We start from the raw sequence: 22,675 nt of genomic DNA, 5'->3' as shown, positions 1-22,675 counted from the left end.
GAAGGAGAAGGCAAAGATGAATCTGTGTACCAGCCTAACCCTTGTTTAACTTGCTCTTTCTGGTTACTCTGCTCTTTCTCCCCTGCATCTTGTGTCCTTAGCGCTGGAGATGTTATTTGAGGTGGTGCCTGGGGCCTTTTCAAGAACTACTCAGTTTTCTTGGCTCTCTCCCTTGTATACAGGAGGTATTTGTGTTATTAAACTTGTTTGTTTTTCTCCTGATTGTCTTCTGTACAAAGCACAGGGATTGTCTCAGCCAAGAATCCAGAAAGGTCGAGAGAAAAATATTTCCTTCCCCCACAAGGATCAGTGAGATGCATGTTTCTCAGAACATGACTCACACCCGGAAGTGAGATGTGACGTGGAGGTGGTTGTTCACTACCAGCAACTGGTAAGTGACATAGAGTAACACAGAAAAGAATGTAAAATATCAGGCATAGTAAAAGTGAGTTTGATGTTTTATTCTTTATTTCATGCAGCTCACTTTAGTTGTGTATGTGTACATGTTAGAGGCTTTAATAAAGCCTAACTCATTCCATTTTGAAACCAGCTAAGAAATTAAACCTCTCCCTCTCTGTTACCCTCTAAGCAGACCTTTCTAAGTTTCTGGAATCTTGCCTGGAGCCCCCTTGAAACCACAGATAAGGACATTCCATTCTCCAGGCAAGATAGGGATCCTGGGACTCCTCCCCAAACCCCTCACCCTCTGAAACTACCTCTGCAAGCTTTATGCACACCCCCCTCCAGCAGCCTGACATTCCTCCTGTCCCATCCCTCCTACACAGGCTCCAGTAAACTCTGCCCTCTTTGAGTCCAGTGTTCATTTCTGTAACATTGAAACTCAAGAGTGGGGTCCAGTAACATACATACGTGTGTGTGTGTGTGTGTGTACAGGGTTGCAATATACATTGTATTTGCTTCTGTGTGTCCTGATCAACAGTTTGAAAAACACCAGATTAAAGGCTCCTTCCACTTAAAAGGACTTCACCAAACTCAGTAGCACAACACTGGTGAAACAGTATTAATTCTGAAAAGCAATTAAGAACCTAACCTCACTGTTTACTCTGATGTACTGTAGGGACAGAAGTGGACGAGAAGGCATAAGTCCGTGTGCACTTTCTGGAAAGCACCACGGCAATATTCACCAAAAGTCATAAAATACATAAACTCTGCTGTAGGAACCCCATATCTATGAATCCACACCAAACAAACAGCCATGGAGGTATCCAAAGATAACAATTAAAACGGTTCACTATATACTGCTTATAATAGGAAAATGCAATTACAACCTAAATTTCTAAAAATAGATTGAATAAACAGTGGCAGTGTTTGAGCATTAAAACTGAGGAGGAAATATACTTATCGACAAAGGAAGATGATAATGCTCTAACACTGCAATTTGGTGTGATCCAGCTGTGTCCCACTGTAAGTAGAGAGAGGACGTTACCTTGGAACAGATTTTTGTTGTATGGAGTAATTCAGAGGCCCCTCTTAGCCATGCAAACGTTAGGTGAGTCAGTGGTATTGTACTAGAGTAAGGAATAACATGACCTTTATAACTAGTCAAGGCTGGGGAGTTGGGGCTACGGGGCTGGGATTCTGTGTCTCATGCCACGAAACATTTAGAAGTAACTGGAGACACTCTTTTTTGTTATGATTGGGATGTGGCGGACGTTATGGTATCTAGTGGGTGGAGTCATGGATGCCACCAAATGTCCTTCAATGACAGGAGAACCCCCAACTCTGGGCCCCTTTTGATAATGGCTGCAGCCTTGATCAGGATCTGCTAGCAAGAAAGAATACAAAAGGACATGCAGTGGGGGATCTGGGCCAACGACCTGTCTCAAATATGGTCTCATTTGCTCACAGCTGTACCCGCTGCCCTGCTGGCACACGGTAGCCACTCAATAAATTCTTATCGGGAGGTAGGCAAGGCCATTGTGGATCCAACGGAGGGGCCAGACTAATTGCAACAGTGACACCTTGTGGTGGGAACCGAAACAACAGTGCAGGCGGTTTCTGCGGGGCTGATGATCCCTTTAGGTTTGGGAGGTCCCAGAATTTGTGGGAAAATCACAAGGCTAGAAAGAAGCAGGAAGTCTCAAGAGGATGATATTTGATGTCCTGCTAATGAAGGTGAATAGGAGTTTGAGCAATTGATGGAAAAGATCAAAAAAGATGACAACATATTTGGACCCCAAACTGATAAAACAAGTCACAGAGGTTATTAGGTGAAAAATAAAAAAGGGTTTCAAAATAGTATGTACAGATAATCTTAATTCTATTGTTAAAAGTAGTATACACACACCCATATATGTGGAGGAACTATACCAAAAATTATACCAAAATGACAATAGTAGGGTCCCTAGATGGTGGAGCTCAGGTGGGTAATCATTTTACTTTTGTTTCTCTAATTTCTCATTTATTTTACAATGAGTGTATGTTGTTCATGTAAAAAATAACACATCAGATGTTGACCCCAGATGCACAGGCGCTTCAGAATGCCAAAGGTAAAAAGACCCTGGTCTCCTATGCACATCCTGTACCTCCATATCTGGACGCTAGTTATCCAGAACCAAATGCCCTACAACCACAGGTGTCCCTTGGACAAGATGCCCAAGAGCTGCCCTGACCACTCCTGGATTCCGAATCTCAGGCCCCGCTTTCCTCTGCTCGTGAGCAGTATTCAGCACCCAGGGTTGACTGCCTCACCCAGGCCTGCAGCTGCGCCACAAATCTGCAGGGACAGTGGCAGATGTGTTGGAGACACTCTCCAGCCCCCTGGGCCTCTCACCTGACATGTGCACATTCCGAAGGCAGGAGAGGGAGGCATTGAGGCGGGCACACTCCTCCCGGTTGGCTCCGAATTTCTCCACGGTCTCACACACCTGCTCATCCGTCATCTCCAGGAGGTCCTCCAGGCTCAGCTGGCTAGGGGTGATTTCCTAGGAAAGGGTAGGGAGAGGGACATAAATAGACAGCAAGCTACCCTGAGGGAAGTGGGCTGGGCCTCCACGCTGCCCTCTAGTGGTACTCAGCAGAACACCAGGCCCTGGGCATGACAACCCCAGTGTCAGGCTTGGGTTGATCTCAACTTTGCTGCTCATTATCTAGAGGACCTGAAGCAAACCACTTAACCTCTCTGAGCTTCACTTTACTCACCTGTAAAATGGGCATCTCAAGCGCACATGTTTTGTAAGGTAGCACGTATACTTAGCCCACAGCACTCCAGAACAGTGGAAGTTCATGACCTGTCTGTCTCCCATGCAGCATCTGCACTCCTTATGGGCAGGGCTCCGTTTTCCTTGTCTTTGGATGACCCTCTGTGCCTCCTGCTTTGTGTGGACTGCAGTGACTCGTCCCAAACCCAGAGCAAACTCAGAGCAAACTCAGAACAAACTCTGAGTTTGGACAGCTCAAGCCTATTCTCCACCCTCTGCTGCTCTCTTCCCCAGCTGCACACCCTAGGATCAGACTGAGGGCTCAGGAACCCTGTGTGTGGCTCAGTGCTGGAAATGAAACTAGACTTGTGTCTGAGCCCCACCAGGCAGGGCTTGGCCCTCTAAGACAAGTGGGATGGTGGTGGTATAGCATGGAGTGGGGAAATGGACACACCTCTGAAGAGATGTGCTCGGACCAGAAAAGGTAGGATCCCCAGCTATAAATGTCCTGGTCAGGTGTCCCTTCATCACCACCAATCACCACCTTTCCCATATTAGGATATCCATTTAGAATATACCTTGAAATTCGTCAAACTTCTATATTTATGCATCTATTAGTATATCTATAAATGTATTTAAAATGGTGAGCCTTCATATTATAGCACTTAATGGTATCCAACGTTTTTACATATATTAATATTACTTAAATAAGAACTTTGGAGATCTAAAATCAGAGATTCTAGGGCAATATTGTGGAATACTTCTGCCCTCTTGTGGCAAATCTGTGTATTACAACAAAATCAGACCACCACCACCACCACTCCCATTAAAACTGGCAACCAGGAAGAAAAACTGGATCAGCAGAAAATTCAATCAAAAAAAAAAAAAAAGAATGCAGGGCAAAGCCCAATCAGTGCCTTTCCAACTCACTAGGATAAGGGGCAGGAGAGAACAATAACTGGGTCACTTAGAGGCTTCCTCAAACAGGGACACATTGCAAGACCCACTATAGGAAAAGTGGTAGACCAGGATCTGAAGGTACAAAATGAATCACATTGACAGGGGCTGATTCACAGTACAGGAGAATTCTCTTTGCTGCAGAATTCACTTCTGCATTTTAATCCTGTAATTTACTCCCCCCAAAAATATCCAATTTATACTGGAACTTGGGGTCACAGATAAATCACAAAAGTAATAATGACATTAGAAATAGAGAAAGCCTTAACAAACCTGAACCAAAAGAGCAGATACATTCTGTTCAATAAAATAAATGAAAATGAAATACATAGAGCACTGTTGTGCTTTTCGTGGATTTCATTCTAATACCACAAAGACCACATAAAGTAGGTACTTTTATCATCATCATCAATCTGTACCTGGGACACTAAAATTCAGAGAGGTCAGACCACAGGTCCAAGGTTACACAACACATAAGTTTGAACCCAGGCAGCCTGGCTTGGGAACTTTTTCCATACTGCTGGTTCCTTCGCAGGAAGGGTTCCCCTGGTGGATGCTAGCATGAGGCACAGACTCAGGGCTGGGACCCTGGCTACATTCTCACCCACTGACTGGTGGCCTTTGACTCAAGCTGCTCACAGACGGTTGTTGAAAGCCAGGGCTCAGGTACCTGCAGACCAGGTAAATATAAATGAACAAAGCTGCTAACTAGAGAGAACCTATGGGATCCACAGGAGAAGGAGAATTTAGTTCATTGCCACCAGACAGGAATTTGGTTTAGCGTGTTCAGCAATTCCAATTGTTCAAGAGAAACTGAAGAACTGGACTTTTTATGCAAACTCTTTCAACTTTTAAAAATTGGCCAAAAAAAAGTTTTTGAACACTATATCAGCCAAACAAAAAATGTCTCTGCATCAGATATAAGATACAGCTTGAAGGCTCCCAGTTTTCATCCCCTGGTCTAGAAGCTTTGTCTCAATGGCCCCACTTGATAAATAAATGGTCCCAAAAGCCTCTGAAGAGTGTAGAGGGCCATGCAAAAAAAATGCAAATAAGATATACAGGACCTTTCATTTTAAGGATATTCACAGGAAACCACCATCCTGGGAATGAAATTAAGGAATATAGAATCAAACACCTTCTGGGGCCCCTGCACAAGATGGGTGGGTGGGTGTGGGGAAGTGGGGGTCCTGCATCTAGCTGAGGATTGTTAAATCTGGTGGGTTCAGGCAAAATAACTTTGGGGACAAGGTCTGAGAAAGACAAAAGGTGGAAGAGGATCTCCAGGCCTCTTCAAGCGGGAAGGGAGTGCCCTGAGAGAGGGACTTGGTCCCACGGGGCTGCCCCTTCTCCTCCCAGTTCAGAGATACCCTGACAACAGGAAAGGAGGCAAAGGCACCGTGCTTCCCACCTTACGCTCCAGAGGGCACCCAGGCTGGGTTCTCCGGCTAGCCCCGCCCACCCACCAGCAGGGCAAGTCACTTCATCTCTGGGCCTCAGTTTCCTGCTCTGCACAGTAGGGATAATGGCACACCTACCTCTAAAGGTCATTGTGAACATCTGAACAGTCTTGACAGTTGAAATCCTGCACGTAAAGCACTGAGTACAATACCTAGCTCCATTGTATGCTGGTTTTATTGGGAAGGGCTCAGCCCTGTCACTGGAAATAGTGGGGACCCGGGATATGAGGGTAAGGAAATCTCACTGTCTATGAGACCTTGGGGACATGGTCCACTCCTGTAATGTGGATACAAGACAACAGCTGGCCTGGGTTCGTTTTGCTATTGGAAAGCCTGTTACTTCCAAAGTTTTCAACAACAGCAGTAATAACAATAATAATAAGCTGACATTTACTGAGTCAGTCTGGCTATTAGGGGCCAGGCCTCAAGTTGAACATTTGAAATGGATCGTCTCGTTTTATTATGCCAGCTACTTAGTAGAGGAGACAATCATGAACCCATTTAACAGATGAGAAAATTAATGCTCTAAGACTGTGGTCTCCGATACGGTGGCCACTGGCTATATTAATTAACATTAAGTACACTTAAAATTCCGTTCTTCAATCACATGCACTAAGCACAATTCAAGTACCTGTGAAAAGTAAAGGGAAACCTCATGGACTTGGCATGGGGAGGCCAGCATGGAAAGCACTCATGCCCACCAATCCTTGTAAATCCTAGACCCCACCGGGAGAAATGGTCTCTTTGCAAGTCAGCGTTTTAGCTACTGTATTTCCAGCAGGGAGAAAGAAGGTTTCTGCCTTCTGCCACCTTGAAACAGCCCAGCCAATGAGAAGCCACGACACATGGGCCCCATGTATGTTTCCTTAGACCAGCCCTCCCAACTGGCCCTTTGCTCTATAAAAGAGAGGTCCTCTCCCTCGTTCTCCAGACCTGCCTATGACTTCACCAGTGCATACATACCCTGGACTGCAATTCTCTGCTATTCCTAAATAAACCTGGTTTTGCTGGTAAAATAACTTTTATTTTTAAGGTTGACATGCTAAACAGCTCCATGTGGCCAGCAGCTACGACATCCAACAGCACAGATATAAAATACCTCCTTCATAGCAGAAAGTTCTGCTGGACACTGCTGGTCTGTTTGCCCAAAGTGGCCGAGTTGATGAGTGCCGAGATGAACCGGGTTGCAATCGAATCTAGAACCACATTCTTAACGACCCACCCGGACAGGATCGGAGACCCTCTGTGCCTTCATCCAACACACATTCATTGAGGGCCTACTATGTGGCAGGCACAGCCAAACACCTACTGCCCCCGAGGCTGGCTGCTGGCTAGTGAGGGGCGGGGGCAGGGGCCGCCGCCTCACCTCCAGGACTTCCTTGCGCACGTCCACGACCCGGAACCAGTGCCGAAGCTGGGGGAAGCCATCCAGCTCCGCGTTGCGTTCCTGCAGGGCCACCTTCTTCTTGCAGGACAGCTGACGACTGAAGTACTTCACCAGCTTGCTCTGTGGAGACACAGATAAGGACAGAGGACATGTCTCAGAGGCACTGCCACCAGGCGGATGGGCAAGCACCTCCCCACTGGCCCCTCCCCGCCTGAACTCCTTACTCCTATTTTAAAGAGGTTTATCTGCAGTGGGGGGCACGTGCTGGTAACACTTAAGTGGGGGCCTTTGGGCCATACCCATCTACATTACCACGCACACAGCCTTGGCCCCAACAGCTCCACGTGTGGGAACTCATCCCACAGACACCTGGGCCTGGGCAGGAACCATGTAAAAGAATTTCTTACAGCTGTGTTTGCAATAGAAAAAGATTGCCAACAGCCTAAAGGTCTATCTGTAGGATGGGAGTTCATGCACACAAGGGAACTCTAGGCAGCTATAAAATAAAACGAGTCAGCAGGCTATGTACTAATGCAGAATGGTCTCCAAGATACGTTGATAAAAGAACTCTCCTTCATCTAGGAAATGTTTATATTTATATATCTTTGCAAATGCAGATACTTTTGAAAGCATTCCTAATCTTCTAGGGAAGGGGAGAGGGCAGGAGAAGAACAGAGGTGGGAGAAACATTGTTTTTAAACCCCTTGGTACTATTTGAATCTTAAGTCACATGCAAGTATTCACAAATTAACAAATACTTTTATAATGAGATGGACCTGCACCTAGCTACTTGAGGGATGCCATGGCGCGACAAAGAAAAGTTCTTTTATTGCAAATTGTGTAAAAACTAACACATTACAAAAGAAAGGCAATACACGTGTGCAGGAGCAGAGAAAAGGGGGAGACACACCCCAGGCTGCCAACTTGGAACAAGGAGAGTCTTTGCTTTTCATCTATTTATCTTAATAAAATTTTTATTTTATTTCTAATCCTTTCCTGATTCTTTCACCTCGTTTTTGAGATTTTCTAATCCTGATTTCAGTTTTTTTTTTTCACATCTTGACGTTTGCCAGTGGATTCTCAAATCCTCTATGCTGGCACACTCTCAGCTGTGCTTTGATTTTACACAGTGAGAAGCAGGCATGTGAAATAGATTTAATCTGTGTCAAATGTCCAAAATGCTAGTCCAACAGCCATGTGTGGCCAACTGAGCATTTAGAGTGTGGTTAGTGTGACTAAGAATGGAATTTTAAATTTTAAACAGAAGCCGTGTAACATATTCTTCTGTTAAGCATAATTGTATTGTTTTGATAGAACTACATTTTATTTTAAACCTTGAAATTTTAGCATCTGAACTGAGATGTGCTCTAGTGTAAAACACACACTGGATTTCAAAGACTTAATGGGAAAAAAACAATATAAAGTACCTCATTAATATGTTTACACTGATTACATGTTTAAATGATAGTATTTTGGATATACTGGATATAGTTAGTGTGACTACTAGAATATTTTAAATTATATATTTGGCTCCTATCTGTCACTCTCATTATATTTCTAATGGACAATGCTGTCTAGCTTTTGATCCTAACATTAAGGATTTTCATAAAACATTGCTCCAAGTTGATAATAGCCATGAAAGATTGGAAACAATCCAACTCTTCAACAAAAGGGGATGATGTAAATAAATTACAATGTATTCTTATATGACATACCATTAAAAATAAAGGATAAAATATGCATAATATGTATAATGTATAAGTAATGCATTAAAATTTTATTAAATTATATGTGTACAAATACACAGAAAAAGCCCTGGGAGGGTATATAACAAAATGTTAGCAGTAAATAATGGATAACCTATCTTTTTTCTTGTTTGCTTCTCTATAGCAAAGTTGGGAAATGCAATGTATATGTATTACCTTCTTATTAGTGGAAAAATTGTTTGGATAGGTTTGGCAACCTTGGTTGAACACTGATGCTATCCAGGGAGATGGAGAATGTGAGGAACTATTGAGGATGCCATTGGAGGGTGGTTTGATTTGGTAGTATGAACATTTTAATACACCTTGATTTTGCTGCACTTTGATTCAAGAATTGCACTTCTAGGAATCCAACCTGCAGAAATACACACGCGTGTGTGTACATGGAATAAAAGGCTGGATGGTTACTGCAGCATAGTTTGTGATTTTTAAAACTTGAAAACAATTTTTTGTTAAGTACATTAGCAGAAGAATTAAATATGAATGACTCAGCACATCCAGAGGGTGGAATACAATATGAACTTTCAAAAATCAGGTAAATTGATACATATTGATTTGGGAAATCTCCAAGATTTTCATCTTCAGGGAAAAAGCAATCTGCAAAGACACTGGGTAATACGACTGCATTTATATATTTTAAACTGTATGTGTGTTGATAAAATTATAAAAATCTAATTAAAGAGTTAGAAACATCTGGCAAAATACAATGAACAGTAAAAATACACTGCAGGAGAAAAGGGGAGTTCCATTTTTACTGTACAGATACACTGTTTTGATTTTTATAATAAATACACATTTCTTTGCTTTTTCAATATCTAGAATTTTTTTTTTTAATTTAAGACTTAGCTTAGGTATCCTGTCCACACTTTGCAAATACTTAAACTTTGGTTCACTCATTCACTCAAAAAATAGTTACTAAATGCCAATGATCTGCCAGTATGCCAGACACTGTGCTAGGCTCTGGGAATTTAATAAAGAATATGAATCACCAAAAGTTTACCTTCTTTCTGATATTATTGGTACAGAGAATTAAAGCCAATTTTTAATTTCTGAAAAACATTCAGATACAAAACCTGTATCCAATAGTTATCACTCTATATCTACTCTAGTAAATTTCAGGACAAAAGAGATCTTAGGATTATAACTTTCCTTACCATGTGGAAAAGAAACCCCTGCATTTAAAAGCAAAATGGATCTCTCAGACCCTGATACAATGCCATTTGTTATTAGCAGTAAGTATGCCTACAATGCTTGCTTCCTTTGCACGGATTTAAGTTAAGGGCTCATAAGTAATTGAAAAAATAGAAAAGCACAATGTAGAACGAGAGAAAGAAAACTGCTGTACAACTCTTCATTTTACTTTTTTTTTTTTCATGCCAACATAAAATGCATATCAAGTGGGTCCTGGAACCTTGGACACCAGTATCAGGCTAACTTGGGCTCCAGTCCTCCACTGCGTTGCTCAGTGGCTGAATGACCTTCAAGGAGTTTCCAATTTGCTCAAAAGCTCAGTTTTCTCACCTGGAAAATGAAGTTTAAAATATACCTACTGGGGTAAGGATTAAAAAAGATTATTCATGTAAAGTGGCATGGAACAGTAACTTAGAATACCACAGTGCTGACTTTGTGTTACATGAATTCACAAGTAATTTTACAATTAGTTGGCAGTGGGGTGGGAGGTAGGGATTGCCCCAATTTACTAACTACAAGTATCAGAAAAAGCATTTCTAATAAATTAAAACTAATCAATTTAAAAATAAATTCCTTAAAGATTATATGCATCATTTCTCCAAAGTTTAAAAGGTACAGATTAAAGTTATACTGCAAGAAAATGTACTTTTATGGATGTTTTATTGCCCTTGTCTAGCTCGGATTAACACATAGTCTACAGGCACACACCTGATCATCTACATTTGCTCTCGTTACAACACTAAACTCTGTTTTCTACCTTTATCTCGTATCTACCTACCACTTCAGCATTTTATTAAAAATAATAATAATAAAGAGAGAAATGTGGTATCCACATATAAATCAAATGAATATTCATATTTGAACTGACTGTTTAGAGTTCATAATGCATGAACAAAACCAAAAGCTTCTGTGATGACTGCCCTTGTAATGTTCACCATGTAACTTATTCACTATGTAAGAATTTGTACTCCATGTAAGAACTTGTTCGTTATGCATCAGAAGATTGGAGACTGACGAAAATTAGGCTTGGGGTGGATTAATGATTGTGCATTGAGTATTGACCCCCCTATACAGAATTTTATTGTTGTTAACAACCATTTGATCAATAAATATGAGAGATGCCCTCACACACACACACACACACACACACACAAAATATATATATATAAACACACTTCCAATTGTAAAATAAATAAGTAACCGGGACGTAATGTATAGCATAAGGAATATAGTCAAAATATTGTAACAACTTGGTATGGTGATAGCTGGTACCTAGAATTATCATGTATATAAATGTTGAATCACTGTGTTGTACACCTGAAAAAAAAAAAAAAAGAAAATGTACTTTTAGTTGGGTAAAGAAAAAAAATGGTGTCCCTCCAGAATAGCTACAGTGAAAAAGATTTTTAAAAAAAAGAATTCCCTTAACTACTGATGAGACTATTTATTGTACAATCATTTTCTGTTTTACATCCTATTCTAAAGCTGACTATATTCATACCTTATGAGCCAAAAATTCCACTTATAGGTATATAACAAATATGAAAATTTGTACACATGTTCATTAAAGAGTGTTGGTAGAATGTTCTTAGCAGCTCAAATCTAGGAACTATTCAAATGTCTATCAACCATAATTGTATATATAAACCATGGTAATTTACAAATGGAATAACTTACAGCAATGAGAATAAACGATTTTTATCTACACACACACAGTCTTCCTAATTCATTTAAATCCTGATTTTGAAATTAATTGAATTTAAGCCCATCCCACTTACAGAAATTGCTTGAAAGTAATACATGCTTACTTCACTAACCATCGGTAAATTTGGGTTTTTTGCTAACTGGCTTTCCTCAGCTTTCCTTCTAGATAAATAAGGTTTTACTATTTATTATTCTCTACCTATAAATGCCTGTGTTGGATTTCAAATATGGCAAAAGAAATAAGAATCTGGTTTCTTTAAATAAATGTTTTATCAACTTCTTAAAGAAAGGACCAAAAGGAAGCAGTGTCAATTGAGAAAGACAGTGACATCATGTCTCATACTTTTAAAAAAAGAATTCAATGTCACAGAAGACTGAAAAACTAGATTGGGAGCAGATGCTGAGTGGCAGGAGCGATGGAACCGTGTCAGTACCCTGCTCAAACACCCATTCTTTGAGAGCAGCATTTCCCAAGTGTGGGTATCTCTGAACTTGGGGTGAGACCCAGGCATGCCATTAAGTAACACTAGCTCGCACATGTCTGCCCTTCCCTGTCCAAATCTGTCTCCAGCTGTCTGACTATACATCAAGGAGACGTGTCTCTGTTTAGTGAAACTATGTCTTTAACGCCTAACACTTGCTTATCTCTTTATAACAGAGCAGGACACAGACTCACAGCCTTGGGCAGGTAACCATATTTAGCACAATTTAATGACACTTGTTTTCATTGTACTTACATTCTTGATTGTCTTCCATATATGGTAAGTGGTACCAGTTTTCTGTTACAAGTGATGCAGTTTTATTTTTAAACACGTGTGTGTATTTCTTTAATGAGCTAGTTTAAAGAAAATACACAGGGATGGCAAAAGGCATGATGGTGGCATCACAATGATGAGTTTGGGAAACACTGGGCTATGGAATAACGCTCAAACTGCTTAGATAGTATTTATGGCTCAACTCTACTCCCTCCTTCCTTGCCTCTTTCAGTTACTTGCAATCCCAGAAACACATAACCTCAAGTGTCACCTCTCTATGCTTTGCTCAAGTTCTTCCTACCTAGAAGTCCTTTCCATATCCACTTACACATTGAAAGAAAACCCACATCCTTTAACCTCCTACCTCCATTTCCTTTGTGCTAGGACATGGCAGCGAACTCACTAAAGAGGCGGAGACTATGGCATACCTCTCCGGCCAGGGTGGACATGTGACTAGAGTCAGCCAATAGAAAGAGGCCTTGCACTTGCTCTCTGGGATCTTCTGACCTCTGCATAAGAATGTGCCCCGGCTAATCAGCTAGTCAGCTGAGGGATGAGAGATTACACAGAGCAAAGGCAGACTTTCCCACACATCTCAACCAAGGACATCGTAGCTCAGCCAATAGCCAATTGTTGCCTGGCTGTTGGCTATGAATGAGCCCAGCCAAGATGAGAAGAGCCGCTAATCCGCTGCCGACCCCAGATGCATGGCCTATAAATGTTTATGTGGTGTGCAATTAAGGTTTTGTGTTGGTAATGCAGCAGTACTGGGGCCCATAGCTAACTCATGCACCACTCTGTCAACTCACAGAAATCTGAATTTTTCTCCAAAGTTCATCTCAAATGTCACCTTCTCTAGCAGATCCTTATCAGTTCTTCCTTGGCATTTTATCTGTAGTCAATTAAAAATTTATCAGTTTCTCTTGCATTATAATTCATTAATAATGAACATACTCAATCTCTTAAAGGACTAAGGTGCTTTTTCTAAATTTGAAAGAGTAAATGAAATAAGCACAATCATAAAAATGAAAGTACCATTACTGAGCACCCTCATGCCTCAAGCCCATGCTGAGGATCTCAGGTACATCATGTCAGTATCTTCACATTCCCAGGAGTTAGATACTATCAAGATCTATATTCTACAGATAAAGAAATTAGGCATACAGAATTTAAGTCATTTGCTCACAACACACTAGTTAAGTGGAGAACTAAGATTCAAAACCAAGTCTGATTCCAAAGTCTCTATATTGCAGAAAGAATAACTACTATTTAATTTACTTTAGTTATTTAATAAATAGGTGCATATATTTTCCCTGTAAAAAACCTAGACTATTTCAGATAATGCCAAAGTTCCTTTAGACCACTACCACTAATGCTGGCCCCCTTCTCCCTGGAGGTAACTACTGAGATTAGTCTGGTATCCATTTTTCTAGACCTTTCTCTCTGTACTTTCATATATACATACATCCATGTAGGAACTCTGTAGTGCGGTTTTATGTGTAGCGGTGTTTTAGTCACATAAATCATATCATACTTGTTTCGCTGGGTAGTAAGCCTCAAGGATCTTTCCCTGTTAGTTCACACACATCTACCTCTTTGTTCATAATCTTCGGCGTGAAGGATTTCTTTGATACTAGGGCAAAAGCCCATGATGCGAGATCTGTGATGTCTGCTGGGTGCATCTTTGTCAGCTATGATAAAGCATTTTCAGGATTAATAGCCACGATAGCAGCCAGCATTTACTAACTGCCTGCAGCATGCCTGGCTCTGTGGGGTAAGTGCTTTGAGTGTGTTTGTTCATTTTTAACCCATGCAACAATGCCAGCTGTGAGGCTGGTAGTCTGAGCCCATTCTGTGAACACGGAAGTGAGAGGTCAAGAGGTTAAATCAGCTACCCAGATCCACGGAACTATTTAAATCGGGGCACCATGGCATGATCCCCAACTCCCTCCCTTACCAGGGTGCTGTACTGTGAGTTGGTCACAGTTCTTTTCCACTGAACCGGAAATCCGAAAGTCAGACATGGACCCCTCAGAGAGGGTCACACTCATCTTAGGGAGCCTTCCAGTTATTGTGGGAGAATGGAGTTTCTGAATTCTAGTTGTAAGGCTTAGGCAAGTCATGACAGCTCCCTGGGCCTCTATTTTCTCATCTGTGGAATGGGCATATATCATCTTCACAGGCCTGCTGAGGCATCACAGGAGATGCCATCTGTGCAGAAGGCAGGCTGAGCCTTCCCCTACAACAAACATCCTTTCTAACGATCTGTAGAAGAAATGCTTGGATTCCAGGGGTGTGTTTCCATGGCCACCCAGAGGCTGGACAGACATCTGCCCCGGAGCAAAATCAAGGGGTGTCCCCACTTCAATGCATCAGGAATGAGGAAGACAGGGTCTGAGGAAGACAGGGGGTTAGGTGGCCTCACATCAGGGCTGCCTCTTGAGGCAAAGGGGAAGGAAAATCAGCTTTCAGGACAAGCACAGTTGGTCTGAGGAGGGAAACCCAGAAAGCTGCGCAGAATGTGAAGCTGGACTGGGCAGAGGCTGGGCAGCACTTCCTAAATGGGGGTCCCGGCAAGCAGCAGCTCTTCCCACCAGGTCCCCAAGGCCGGTGGCATAGAACAATCCCAACTGTCAGCTAACAGGGTTTCTCTCTGATAAGCACTTTTTAGGAATTCTCTATTTAATCCTTACAGTGACATTGCAGTATACGTCCAATTACTGCCCCATTTTAACGGAGAAAATCGAGGCCCAGAAAGGCTAAATAACTCACCAAGGTCATCAGCTACTAACTGAATGAATCAGGATTTGAATCCAGGTCTAACAAATTCTTATTTATTGACATGCAAAGAATGTCATGATCTACTGCCAAGTGAAACAACACAGCAGCCAAAAAACAGATACAGTATAATCCCATTTTCTGAAAAAAAAAAGGCATGTATATATGCACACAGATACACAGACTAGAAGGAAATGCTCCAGAATGTTAGCAGCTGCATCTCTGGATTATTATAAGTGAGATTTATTTGTTTATTTCTGTGCATACGTATCTTACAATTTTTCTATAAGTTTGAATTACTTATATGACAATTAGTTTCAAATCTCATGAGAATCAGACAGTTGCCAACAATAAATACATGTACCATTTCATTAAACAAGTTTATATATACTTTTTAATATATAAATAACTATATATTATATATAATGATATTATATATATAGTTATGTATAACTACCTATATGTATCATATATATGTATTTTGCCAATGTGTGTACATATATATGTACATATATAACATACTATATAGGTACATACATGCACACACATACATATATGTGTGATATCCCCATTTTACAGATTAGGAAACTGAGGGCCACAGAGTTTAAGCAGCTCTCCCAAGCTGCCAGATAATTTTACATGTTAGTTCCCTCTTTCCCCAATAACCTGACCTGAAGAGTCACCTAGGGGTGTTTGTTAAAAATCAACCTTGCAGGCCCATCCCCTAGAAATTCTGATTCAGTGAATCTGGGGAAGGCCCAGAAACCTGTAAAAACACAAGCACCCCAATGTTTATGAGAGTCAGGCAAGCATGAGAAACATCCATCCACTGTCTGAATTATGTAGTGAAATCAGTTTGCTTCTCAGACAAGCTTAAGAGATCCTTGGGCAAAAAAACCCTGGGCAGTAACACTGTTCTGGAAGCCAGGATGCAGCACCTTCGGCAAGTAGAGCCCTTCAAGGGTTTGTGGGCTAATGCGCCCAGCAGGCATTTACTGAGCAGCTCGGAGGGATAAGATTTTGCCCAGGACCCCAGAAATCAAAGAGCAGTCTCCCCGACTCCAGATCCGAAGGGGCTCCCAATGGCGCAGAGGAGAAGGATGTGCAAACACAAATCACAAGCCAGATGCCAGGAGCCAGAGCAGAAGGGAGGCCAGGGTCCAGCAGGGGCATTATGGATGCTAAATTAAGAACGATCTGTACCCAGCAATGTGCCGAGATGATAATGATGAGAGCTCTGTTTATTCTAAGAGAAGCAAGGCCTCTCCGTCTTTCCTTTAAAGTTTTTTTTTTAATTAAGTGCTTTTTGAATACAAAGAGCTGGACGGGGATACAAAATCAATTACACACCCTCCCTGCCCTGAGGCAGGACTATTCCAGGTGGGGCCTGAAGACACAGGCCCTGAGGCCTGAAGGCCAGCCACCCCACCCCCCCAACTTGGTTAAGTACAGAAATGGAGAGCACTTAGCCGCTTTGATAGCTATCTAACTGTGATTTGATGTTTGGTGCATCAGATATTTTCAAAATGAGGCTTGCATTTTGTTTGGGCTTTTGGTACTTAGTATTTTCCCAGTAACTCATTTTCATCATATTTTACAAAAGGTTTATCTGCAAAGTACAAGGAAAGGAAAAGCTGATTCTTCACCAGTTGAGCTAACACCCCTACATTGCAAATTATTTTCCAAAATGGTTCCAAAAATACTGCCTTATAATAGCATTGAGACAGGGACTGTGGGTGTAGTCAGAGTAGGGTGAGGGCCTCCGGGGAAAAGCAGGGCGGAATATTTTCAGTCAGAGCAATGTAACAACGTGCAAGGAAACCCCCCTGCTAAAACTCTGTGTTAAACATTGAGCTCTAGAATCATTCTTCAGTAAAATCAGTTAATGTTCCCCAGATAAAGAAGAGTAGCACATGTTTTATTATGCTAACCATTTATAATCATGTGTAAGGTTCCTTTAGCATACTAAAAGGCCAGGCCTATGTGCTGTCTTTCTCCTTCAGATCTGATGAAGTGATTTTGCACACTGGGCAACTAATTTAGCAAGTAAGCCCAGGCATAAACAACACAGTAAAAGGCAGGAAGGATTTCCACCTTAAAGATAAGATTGCATTTTAATACCCAAGAAGTTAAGACGTTAGAAATTCTTAACTTACTCTTTAGCAAAACAATACCTCAGCCCACCTTGGGGGCTGAGCAGGTGGCCTTGTTTCATATACTCCCAGACCAAGATGCTGGTATCTCAGCGAGAAATCATCAGAGGAAGTTGCTTGTGTTGAGTTAATTCTAAATATTCAGGGACCACTTAACAAGTCCACACCCCTAAGTTTTTTTCATGTTCTCGAAAAATCCTCAGCTGCCTATAAAACCCCCTAGACAACGCACCACTACGGACTCTCTTGTCCCCTCCTGGCGTGAGCCGGGAGTTCTGTCTTTTCACTATATCTCTAAATAAAAGCCTGTACCTTGCTCTCCTACCTTGACTGTTTGTGAAGCTCATTTTTCGGCTCCGCAAACAAGAACCCCGGCATCAGCATCATGACACTGCTGAAATGGGTGTTAGATTGTTATTGACATTCTACAGATGGGGAAACTGAGGCAGTGAGCCATTAGAACACTGGCCCAGCTCACACAACTAAAGAACCTGTGTCAGGATTATGAACTTAAGTCCTTTGCCCTCTTTATGACAGCTCTCTGCTGCAGCAGAGAATCCAAACAGCCTAGAGGTCAAGGTTGAGAGGTACAAATTGGAGAAGGGTCCTGGCATGTCCTCACCCTGCCAGATGCCCTAATTTATTTTTAGGTCACCCTCAATTCAAGCCCATGCAGAGCTGAACTACAAAAAGTTCAGTTTCCATCTGCAAGTGAAGAAACACAGGGCTCCTGGAAAGAGCACATCCACGCTGAACCCACGCCCGGTCCGGACATTGCCTGGATGCAAAATGCGGTCTCCTGGGCCTAGAGTCAGAAGACTCCCGGACTCTTGAGAGACCAGAAATCCAGAGGTGTAGTTCTCCAAATGCGCACCAGGGGGCAGTCTGGCACCTTCCACGGCAGATGGAAACTTCAGACTGGTGGATCAGAGCATCCTCGTTTGTTAATGTACTCCGTATTACCATGATGGTAAATTTAGAGGCATAAACAACAACAAAAATGTTTAAAGTCAAGACATGTGATATAGCTATAAATAGTCATGTCTGAAATCTCTCATGTGGAACAGGGGACTTTTCACGTAGCATCCAAACCAAGATAAACCCAGACACACCCCAAGGGTGCAGCCCCTGGACTTTGGTTTGCTGAAGCCCAAAGCCATTAGCACTTAGGTGCTGTTTTTCAAAACACCAAAGCAGAGTCCGTGAAAGCTGGAAGACGGTGGAGTACAGACTGAGGCTCTCCCACGTGATCCGTCATGTAAACCTCATGGCAAACGACACGGAGGGCCTCATCTCCCACCCATTTTACACCTGAGGGACAACAGAGGCTCAGAAATGTGGCAAAACTGGCCTTAAAATCCCACGGATAAAGAGGCTGGCTCCAGAACCCTGTGTACCCCTTAGAGCTGCCTGCCAGCAAGCACCCCAATATCGCTACCTTCTCTTTAGCAGGCCCTGGCCAGCAGCCCAGAGCTCAAAGTCCTGAATCCACGGACCGCCCTTTGCACTTTCCCCGCTGCGAAGCGCTCTCTGCCTCCAGCTGTAAGCATAAATGACACTTTCCTAGCCCTCAGTCGCCATCCCTTTCCAACCACACCCCAATGGCACCATCACATCACCCAGCTATTTTTTTTTTCCTTGCTAGTAGCCCACGAAAGAGCCTGTTTATCTGTTTCCATGGTTACGCCCCCATCTCCACCATCACACCCCCCCCATTAGAATGCCGGCCCAAAAGAGCCCTGCCGTCTGTGCCTGTCTTCCCCCTGACCCACCCCCAGCTTTCAGGGCAGCGCCTGGCACACAGTTGGTGCGCAGGCCATTTTGCTTGGTCGTTGGACAAACCATCCCTGGGGTGGGGGCCAAGCCTCCACCCGTAAATCCCAACCCCTTTTCCAGCGGGCGCTGCACATGCAAACCCAGGCGCTCGGTTTCCGAGCTGCCGGGCAGGTTAATGAAACCGCTCGGCCCGACGCTGGCCGCGGTTGCCAAGGCGACAATTGTCATAACATCCCCGGCACTGGCTCGGCCATCTGACGGGGCACAGAGTGATTTGACTCGCTACCGTCTCAAGTAGCCCGATTTGCATCCGCAGGCAAATTCTTTGCTGCGCGGGCTGGAGGCCTGGGAGAGACGCCCTTCCTTTGCTCCCCACCACCGTCTGGGTTGGGACCTGATCCCTCAGGCCGAAACAGACCCGGCCCACCAGTCTGGGCCTGTCCTCCAGGGAGGCTGGAAAATGCCCACTGCCTTGGCTTAAAGCCCTCAATACTGCTGGTGGCTTTTCCTTTTCTTTGCATTGTTACTGCTAATGAATATTATAAATGACAGGAAAAGAAAAAAAGGCTCGTGGATTTAATAAGCACTTACTAGATGCCAGGCCTACTGATAACAGCCTCACATAATCATTATTATAATTTTAATATTCATGCTATAACAATATGCTGTAACAATACATCATGCTAGAATATATCATAATATATCTATATACTGTACAGTATATATTCAGAGATAGAGATAAGAATTCAGACATAGAATACATAATAATTTGAAATATAACATTGATGTTATATGTTATACATTTTATATGATGTAGCATGTATTATATATTTATAGTAAAACTGACATTTGTGGATACTTTTTATATGCCAGCCTGTGCCTACTGCTTTATTTATGTGAATAATGATGCTATTATCAATAAACTATCATACAAATAACATATTTGTAATCATAATCATAGCTAAGTTTTATTGGGCACTTACTATATGCCAGCCACTGCATTCAGTGTTTCACTGATATTATTTGATCGCTAAGGGCTAAGAACCCTATTGTTCCCATTTTGGAGATGAGAAAATGGAGGCACAGTTACAGTGAAGGTGCCTAAGGTCACACGGATAACATGCAGGGCCTGAGGCTGCCCCCAAGCCTGTCCCCTTCTTCATTTCCACACCACACTTTAAAGGGGTCGAACTTCAGCTTGTAGCAGACCCCCTTGGGGAAGCTTGTTAAAAATACACACACTGAGCCCCTGCTTCCCCCAACCCATGCATTCAGAATCAAATGCTCCTGGGGACAGGGGGCCTCTCATTTCTTTTAAACAAGGTCCCCAGGTAGTTCTGACAAAGGCAAAAGGTCTAGAAACACTGCCTTCAGGTGCTTTATGCCAAGGCAGTGCCAATTAGGTGATCTGATTAAATTAATGAGCCTTGAGGGGAGTTTTGGGTGATGTCGGCCTACCAACAACCCTGGAAAGGCGGAGGGGAGCAGGGGGGAAATAAGAATGCAGGTCCCCTCAGGCAAACGTAGCTTGTGTCACAGCAACCTTTTTGGGATAAGAGGGGCCTGCATGAAGAGTAATAAATAGCACACACTTTTGTCCAAGGTTGACTTTAGGGGAGCAAAGCCAGGGAGCCTTAATTACATCTCACTGCCCACTTCCCTACCCTCCACTTAATCATTCCCCAGGGACCAAGCCATAGAGAGAAATATAAGCTTGTAGGGCAGGGGCGCACTCTTTGCACCTAATGTTGTGAACCATGAGACTCTGGCAAGTGACAAAGATAGATGGAGTCATCAAAAAAAAAGAAAAAAAGCCAGTGGGTGGGTACCACACCACAGGAGGTACAGCTGGGGAGGAATAAGGCAGAGGTTCTAGGGCACCATGTCTGCGGTTGTTGGACAGCCGGGAACAGAGGACTAGACCCAAAGAGCAGCTAAAAACACGGAGGGTCTGCCTTAAGCATTATGTTGCCTTATTATCCACTGCCTACACTACAGGGAAAGGAGAACTAAGGTCCCAGAAATAAAGTAAAAACAGATGATCAAGGAAAGAAACACAAAACAGGTATGCATGGAAAAAAGGTCTCAGTGGACAACTATTTCATTTTGACCCTGGAAGCCGGTTCCATCTAGAGCAGTCACTTGGCACATGGGCTACACACAGGTAACTCTAAATGAACTAAAATTATGTAAGTAACTACCTAGTGAATAAACAGGGTCAGGGCATCTCATGGGCCCCAGCAAGCATCCCTCCTGATTATTATGTGGCCTCAGGCAATCAGAGAAGTCGAGCTCCCCAAAATGTCATTAGAATTTAAACCTAGAATTGTGTGAGATAAACTAGTTTCCTGAACGGGTTAGTATCTTTAGGTTCTGGGAAAATCTGAGATAAATTATAGACATGTTTAAGATAATTAGACACACCATATTAATATCAGAACTATAAAGTCTCTGTTACATTCTCTTGATGTTTATATAATTTGGCCAATTAGAATAAGACTTCACCTTTCTAACTCTAGTCTGAAACATGTAATTGAATAACTGATTTAGACCTAGACTTTCAGCTGAAACTGTATTCAATTCATGTACAATATTAAGAAGTGCTAAGACCCAGCATATTTATTAGTTTAATTTTTTAGATTTCTATGTGCTGTGCAAGTAGTTGGGAAGGCTTGTCTGTCAACAGAGTACCTTTTAAAATTTATCCTTTATATCAAATTGGTAAATACAGTTTAAATTATTTGAAGATGTTTAATTCGCTAAGGTTGTCGATGGAAGCAAATGTTATGCAAAATCTCCTTATGTGTGATTGTTAAAATTTGCTGACTTACATGAATAGAATACTACTATAAGCAAGCTGAATTAAAAGCATAGGGAGCATAAAGGTATGGATTTTTTTTTCTTCAATAAACTAAAATTTTTTTTTTCAGTTGAGTATAGTTGACATTAGTTTCAGGTATAGAACATAGTGACTTGACAATTATATACATTATGAAATGTTCACCATGGTAAATGTAGTTACCATCTGCTGCCATACAAAGTTATTACAATATTATTGACTATATTCCCTATGCTATACTTTTCATCCCTGACTTATTTATTTTATGACTGGACGTTTGTACCTCTTAATCCCCTTCATCTATTTCACCTATCTCCCCACCCCCTCTAACTATTGATTTCTAAAACCAAAAGAGAGTTACATAAATGTGAAAATAACAGTTCTTCTGTTCCACTAGCCACTTTTCAAGTGCTCAGTGGCCACATGTGGCCAGTGGCTATTGCACTGGAGAGCATGTATGTAGAATATGTCCATCATCTTATGTTTCCTCTAAACCACATGTCCAATTTTTAGCAGATCTCTTAGGAAATGAATACCCCAAGACCTTTTTCCCCAGTTAGACAACATAACTCTTTCCGAGATTTTCAGGATTGTCCCAGTGGAAAATGCAGGCGTTCCCACTGAAGGAATGAGCAGACTGGAGTGGGAAAGGTGGCGGACAGTGCGGGCAAGGCTGGCCGTGGATTTCACCCCGGGACGAGAACCCATAAAGCCTCGGAGAGGAAGCACAGAGGCTATCAATGCATCCACT

The 22,675-nt window shown here is 42.3% G+C and overlaps 1 protein-coding gene across 1 annotated transcript in view; it reads right to left on the bottom strand.

The window, feature by feature from the left end:
• KSR2 (kinase suppressor of ras 2) overlaps positions 1 to 22,675 on the bottom strand; it is a 362,570-nt gene that overhangs the window by 278,980 nt on the left and 60,915 nt on the right. The window contains exons 2-3 of the mRNA XM_057491701.1: positions 6,945 to 7,085; positions 2,795 to 2,945 (exon numbers count right to left, since the gene is read on the bottom strand). Of these exons, the coding sequence (XP_057347684.1) occupies positions 2,795 to 2,945; positions 6,945 to 7,085 (292 nt within the window). The remainder of the gene's footprint in view (positions 1 to 2,794; positions 2,946 to 6,944; positions 7,086 to 22,675) is intronic.

The sequence above is a fragment of the Manis pentadactyla genome, chromosome 14 (assembly GCF_030020395.1).
Source record: "Manis pentadactyla isolate mManPen7 chromosome 14, mManPen7.hap1, whole genome shotgun sequence".
NCBI lineage: Eukaryota > Metazoa > Chordata > Mammalia > Pholidota > Manidae > Manis > Manis pentadactyla.
Note: the sequence above shows the minus strand (reverse complement) of the source record. Positions and strands in the feature narration are given on the sequence as shown.